General features: G+C 44.2%; 1 protein-coding gene across 1 annotated transcript; it reads right to left on the bottom strand.

Moving 5' to 3' along the window:
- Nucleotides 1-1,672: 1,672 nt before the first annotated feature.
- LOC144695522 (putative G-protein coupled receptor 139) lies at nt 1,673-2,566 on the bottom strand. The gene has a single exon (XM_078566398.1). It carries the CDS (start codon nt 2,564-2,566, stop codon nt 1,673-1,675), a length of 894 nt encoding a protein of 297 aa, XP_078422524.1.
- Nucleotides 2,567-6,909: the final 4,343 nt, after the last annotated feature.

Here is a 6,909-nt window from a genome sequence, read left to right as displayed (position 1 = left end):
GGTGGCCCATGGGATACACCCAAAAGTTTTACTTTACCTCTGTATTTTCTTCAATTTAACCAAATATATTATGTCACTGACCTTTCAAGGGCATCGTCTCCCTCCTAAGCACTCTGATATTCTCCTTAATGTTCATAGCCACCTCATCCCCTTTCTTTCATTCCCTGTCTTGGCTTGCACTCACGAATATTTTGCTCGCAGTCCATCCCTTTACTGAACAAGTTTTCCATAATACCCACAACAGGATATCGCCATGTAGTTATTTGAACCTCCATCTCAGCCAAATGATTTCCCACACTGTCAAATTTACAGGCTTGTATTGAAAACTTGATTATACATCATGGCAGTACGTCTTAGTCTGATTACAGACAATACTTACTATTTCCTGCTAGTGGTGTCCACTTCGCCCAATCATTTGTGCACCTTGTGCAGCCTTTCTGATGCTCCTGATTCCCATCCTATGCCAAGTAATTTTTTCACTTCCCCAGTAGCAGTAGGAAACTCTTTCGAGTTATCAACAGTCACAGATTGCAACTCTTTCGAGTACAATCACAGTTCTTGGTTTCCGGGAAACCAGAACCCACAACCCTCTGATTCAAAGGCGAGGGTGCTATGAACTGAGCCACAGCTGACACCTCAAGTAGCAGTAGGAAACTGCATTCCGAAGGTGTTGCTTCCAACTCTGTTCAGGTGAAATCAATATGGCCTGTATCAGTCCCATTTGCCCCAGGAAATGTCTCAGTGTCCGAGGAATGTAAACCACCCCCGTCTTCTGCTGCATCTGCCCAGCCATGCATTCATCTGCTTTATCCTTTTATTACTACCTATACTAACGTGGCACCAGGAGTAAGGCAGAGAGTACAATATTTGATGTTTGATTAATAGTGCCTTTCCTAGCTTGCTAAAATTCTCTTGCAGGATATTATCCCTCATTCTTCCGATGTTGTTACTGATGTGGACCACGACCTTTTGTTGTTCATGGGTCCCCTCTCAGAGCGTGCTGTTGTAGCTCACAGATAACCCTAAGCTTGGGACGAAGGCTGTACGACAGTAGACACTGAATCCTGTGCCTGTTCGACTAGTCATTGCATCCCCTTCCCCTGCTGTTTTTCTAATCTTTCTCCTACCCACGCACATCCCCCATTCACCATCGCTGTACAGCTGAACCAGCCGGAGTGCCCTGGACTTGGCTCTGGCTGCTCTCCCCACATTAATCATCACTCTCACCTGTATTAAGAACCTGCCATCCTATATTATCAGATACGGGAGGTGGAAATGGTGTTTGCGATGATGGATTTAGATTTGGAATGATGAACTGAGGCTTGAGTGGAGCATGAACGATGCCGTGATTAGCCAGAATAGCAAGTTTTTCTGTCATATATCCTACGCAACTGTCTAATTGAGAGGGGTGTATTTACATAAAGTGTCCATTATGATTCATATAAACATTAAATAAGCAGTAACCCAGGACACCGTTCGGTCTCAGCATTCGTTTACAGCAGTGTACACTGAGCACAAACACTTCTCTTCACATGGCAAACAATTTTGAGTTGAGTAAAATGCACAGGCTGCTCCCGGTTTTAGAAAGAAGAACCCAATGGTGAAGGGATGGGAATGGAGGCAGTAATGGTCCAGTTAAATTCAGGTATGGAGTCTAGCCTGACTGTAGCATTCATTTTATTAATTTAGTAACTCGGGTTATCAGAAAGTTAATGGCATTCTTCACTTCGTTTCTGAACTTGCTTTGGGTCAATCCATAAATACATGTATTCATACAGGAGCTCAGGTGCATGAGAAAGAGACCGACCTCATTGGCGATGTACACGGGGCTTGTCGGATTCTGGTCCAAGGCACTGATTGTTATCCAAGTGTACATAAAAGTTACCGTTTCTGTCATCCACAATAGTATATAAGTGATAGACACAGCGAAGAGTAAGACAATGGATTTTTGTCGATTCTCCATCTCACTATCGCTCCGGTTTTGTCCACTGCCCCGTCTCTTCAGGGTTTTGCGGACCCTACTGGCTGCTAGGACGTGCCTGACTGTAAGACTATTGAGCAGCAAGATGAGGAAGAATGGGAGCAGTGAGACAGAGATAGTGCAAATCCAGGAGAAAGCCACCCAGCCTGCGGAAATGAATAAGATTGTCTTAACCTGACAGCCCCACTCTATGTTGTCGATAATAAGGCTGGGCTCATACATGAAGTGGAAGGGGATGTATTTTAAACAGCTCAGTACACACATGGACATAATAACCACAGCTGCAGTTTTCTCCGTGCAAAACCTGAGTCTCAATTTCTGACAGCAGATGTTAATGAATCTCTCAAAGGTGAATGTCACTGTTAACCAGACTGAGCAATCCAGAGAAACGATTCTCAGGTAGGCATATGAGGGGCAGATTTCAGTTTGGGACAGGAATGAAGAGGGGAAATAGTAAGTAACGATTTCGCTCAGCAACACGTGAAAGATCAGAACAAGGATGTCTGAGATTGCCATTGCCACCATATAATGAGTGATTCCCCTGGAGAGACCGCACTTTCCCTGAGACAGGATCACAGCCGTCATCATGTTTGCTGTAGGTCACAAACAACAGGAAAATTATCAATTAAATGGAGACAACACATTTTCTGGAAGGTAATTCGCTTGGAAGTAATGACAGTTGTGGAGATAAATGAAAAGAAGCAGGCAAAGTGATTAGCCATGTCATAAGAGTCGCCTGCAATTAATTAACTATTATATTAAGCGTATCAGCAAAGCCCACACTGACAGCCAACTGCGTAGTCAAAGGTAAAATCGGCACATTAAAGACCTGAAAATGAATTATAAGATAGAAAAAACAAAATAAAGGGAGACTGCAAATGATGGAAATACAAAGGATAACAATTGCATTTACATAGTGCCTTTCATGAAGTTAGAGTGCCCCTCGGCATCGGTGAGGTAGTTTTTTTAAAGCTAGTTGCTGGTTGAATATACCAGAAAAAAATCGGACAATCTGTGCAAGCCAAACACACACAACCTCCAAAAAAATATTGACGAAACAATAACAGCAGTTAATGTTTATTTAATAAAAACAGAATATGCTGCAAATGCTCAGCAGGCCAGGCAGCATCTGTAGAGAAACATGGACGCCGTGTCTTGTGTTCGCGGTGTAGTAGTATTAACACCGGACTAGTATTCCAGATAGCTAGGGCAATGCTCTGGGGAACCTGAGCTCGAATCCGACCACAGCAGATGGTGAACTTTGTTTTCAATAAAAAATATCCGGCTTAAATTTTAAGGAAGGCCATGAAGCCATTGTCGATTGTTGTAAAAAAGCCTTCTGGTTTACTAATGTCTGTTTTGGATAGAAATTAGCCATCCTTACCTGGTCTGTTCTACAGGTGAGTCCACACCAACAGCAATGTGGTTCACTCTTAAATCCCCGCTGAAATGGCCTAGTAAGCCAATCCATTCTCAAGCATGAAGGACATGCTGGCCCAGCCAGTGATGCCCAAATCCCATTAATGAAAAAAAAAGTGGTTGATGACTTTTCATCAGAAAGAACTGTTCTGATGCTGCTGAAGTGGGTGGCTGTGATTTTAAGGTTGGTTGAGGGCCATATATTGCGGGCTAATTAACCTGCCGTTGAATGACTTGTGCCATGGAATGCTTTACATCCAGCCTTGCTAATAGACAGGGCCCCGGTTATCATCTCACCTGAAACACAGCACATGCTGACAACGCAGGACTCCCTCTCTCCTTCATTAAAGTTTCAGCCTAGGTTATGTGCTCAAACTTTTGAAGAGTCCGCCTGGGTTACATCTCAAAAGTATTGAAGAGTCAGTCTAGGTTATATCGCACCTTATTGAAGTGTCAGCCTAGGTTATATCTCAAAGTATTGAAGGGGTAGCCTGATTTCTATCTCCAACCATTGAAGAGTCAGGCTGGGTTATATCTCAAACATATTGATGTGTCAGCCTGGATTACATCTCAAGGTATTGCAGTGTCAGGCTGGGCTATATGTCCAAGGATTGGTGTGTCAGCCTGGGTTATATCACAAAGTATGGAGGATTCAATCTGGGTTGTATCACAATATATTGCCTTGGTTATAAATCAAAATACTGATGTGTCAGCCTGGGTTACATCTCAAAATGTTGAAAAGTTAGCCTGGTTTATACAAGAAAGTATTGAAGTGTCATCCTGGGTTATGTGTCAAAATATTGAAGAGTCAGCCTGGGTTATATCTCAAAGTATTGGACAGTCCGTCTAGGTTACTTTTAAAGAATTGAAGCTTCAACCTCGGTTATATGTCAAAGTGTTGAAGAGACAGCCTGGGTTATATATCAAAGCATTGAAGATTCAGCCGGTTTCACATATCATAGTTTTGATAAATCAGCCTGGGTTTCTCTCAATGCGTTGAAGAGTCAGACTAGGTTCGATCTCAAAGTACTGAAGAGTCAGTCTGGGTTATACCTCGAAGTATTGAGGAGTCAGCTTGGATTACATGTTCAAAGCCTCCGGACAGAAACCTAAACCTACAACATTCTGACTTAATGAGGGTATTATCACTATGCCAAGGTTTTTAGAGTCGCTTCTCAATGAAGAATATACGATGTAAATTACTGCTTAGGTCCGGGAGACGTTCATCTTCAAAGTACCTTTTAAATGTATTTAAACCAAGACTGAAGAGCTACACATAGTCTTCACATGGTGGGTGGAGGGTGCCGTGGGGAGGCGGTGAGACAAACAATACCATCGCTATCAAGTGCCCCCTTTTGATTCAGATCCCTTCCTGTTGTTCCCAGTTGCTTTGCAGCCTGGAGTGAGACACCAGGCTGATCTTTCTTACTCAGTGCACTATATCCGGACACAAGTCTCTGCCTGCATGCCAACGCAGCAATTCTGGATTATATTCTAGTCTCCGCTTGCCTGGGCAGAGTTAGACTCCAACTGCTCACCTGTTGCTTTGCATGTGGATATGTTCCTGCTTACCGGAAGGCTTGCCCCTCAATAAAGGTGGGATAACACGAAATGAAACATTGTTAATAGAACATACCGTAATACAAATGACACAGAAAGCGATGCAGTAGTTCGGGAAAGTTGTATCAGAATAGAGGCAACAGGAAGCCCAAGGCTCCCAGACAAATCCGCTTCATTTCAACACACTGGGCAAAAACAGCAAAGCAAATAATTAAAATTAAACTAAGTAGTAAGGAATTAAAAATATGATTTACCAGGCACGCCGAATATTGTCATAATCGGGTAGCCGAATTCTTTCAGGTACTGAATTGGAGTCCGTCCCATTTTTGGACAGAAGCAATGCTTATACGAGCAGCAAACCCAGGGCTCCGACTGAATAACGTTCAGGTTCGGAGCGGGTCTCTGATCCTTTTTCAAACCTGAGGACTATCCTCCCAATGGGACAGGAGGAGTTACATCACAACTGATGTTAGTTGCAGGCTGTTTAACAAACACATTTCAACATTGTTTTCTGCAGCAGTCGGCTGACCTCAGCGGTGGCCTGCACTGCGCAGTGGATTGGAGAATTGTCAAGTTGGTTGATGTCTCCACCCCTCACTCGGTTTCCATTTTCCAGCGTCCCGGCTTCATGCAAGGCAGCACTGGCTGGATTCCTCCCCGTGCCACGCCCTTGTGAGAGTCAAAATAGGACGAGAAGGGTTGGGGGGAGGGCGGGGATCAATGGCACAAGCACGGCGCAAGGAGGAAGGGCTTCAGATTCTCGGAACACGGGGAACAGTTCTGTCGCAGGCGACCTCTATTCAAAAGGGAAGTGTTGCACCTTAATAGGCCCGTGACCAATGTCCTCGCTTGGATGTTCATTCCTGTGGTTGTAGAGGGCTTGAATTAAATTGCCAGCGGGATGGGAACGAAGATCCCAGTAGCAGGGAGGATAGGATAGATAAAGAGAGTTTATGATGGTATTTGGGGCGGAGGTGCTGCCAGGTTAATTTTGAGCAGACTAAGAAGGGTCGGGAGGAATACAAAGATAAATTTACAACACACGTATATTCACACCCAAAGTGTGCTGAATAAGTTGGGGAACTTCCAAAGAAATAAATCCGCGGGAATATAATGTAATGACATGAACTCAAATGTTGTTTTGAAAAAAGGGGGCAGGGGGAAGGGGGCTGAAAGGGATACGGATAATACACTGATTACCGAAGGCATTGTAGTGCCAGAAAGGGCGAATATCCTACAGGGGCAAAGACAGAACCCATTTAGCTACAGCTGAAAATCTAAAATCGAATGATTACACTGCTGGAGGTTTTCTGTAATACCCCAAATGGTGGGTGAGAGTGTGTGTGTGGGGAGGAGGTGGTGGGGGGGCGGGGTTGCGTTGCGGGGGAATGTGGGAGCTTTTCTTTACTACATGAGTGGTAACAACTTGGACATTGCTGCCTGTGAGAATGATGGAAGTCGAGGTAATGATTTATTTCAAACGAAAATTGCATGGGAACGTGCGCAAAATTAACTCATGGGACCCCGGGGATGGAGCCGCGTAACGTGGCTGGTTGCATTGTTCGTAGAGAGCTGCCATGAATTCGATGGGCGAATGGCCTCCTTCTGTGTCGTTATGACTCTGACACAATCATGAAGTTACAGAATTGTAATTTTCACCTGCTCAGTGGAAATCATTAACTTTTGTTTTCTAATATGTAGCAATGCCATATTAAGGACCTATATTAACCCTTTTCATTCCCCTTAAGTATAGCCTCAGATTTCAGAGTCAACCAGGAAATGGCGAAAATCTCTGTGGGTGGAATGTTATGGCCCCATTCGGCGGGGTCGGGGCTGCAAAATGTAGCAAGCCGTTCAAAAGCCCATTGACTTCAGCGGGATCGGAGATTCCTGCCGGCGCAGAGACCATAAAAGTCCACCCTTTGCATGAGGGAACTGAAACCACACGA

This window comes from Cetorhinus maximus, chromosome 21, assembly GCF_964194155.1.
Source record: "Cetorhinus maximus chromosome 21, sCetMax3.hap1.1, whole genome shotgun sequence".
Taxonomy (NCBI): domain Eukaryota; kingdom Metazoa; phylum Chordata; class Chondrichthyes; order Lamniformes; family Cetorhinidae; genus Cetorhinus; species Cetorhinus maximus.
The sequence above is the reverse complement of the archived record's forward strand: the minus strand, read 5'-3'. Positions and strand labels throughout refer to the sequence as shown.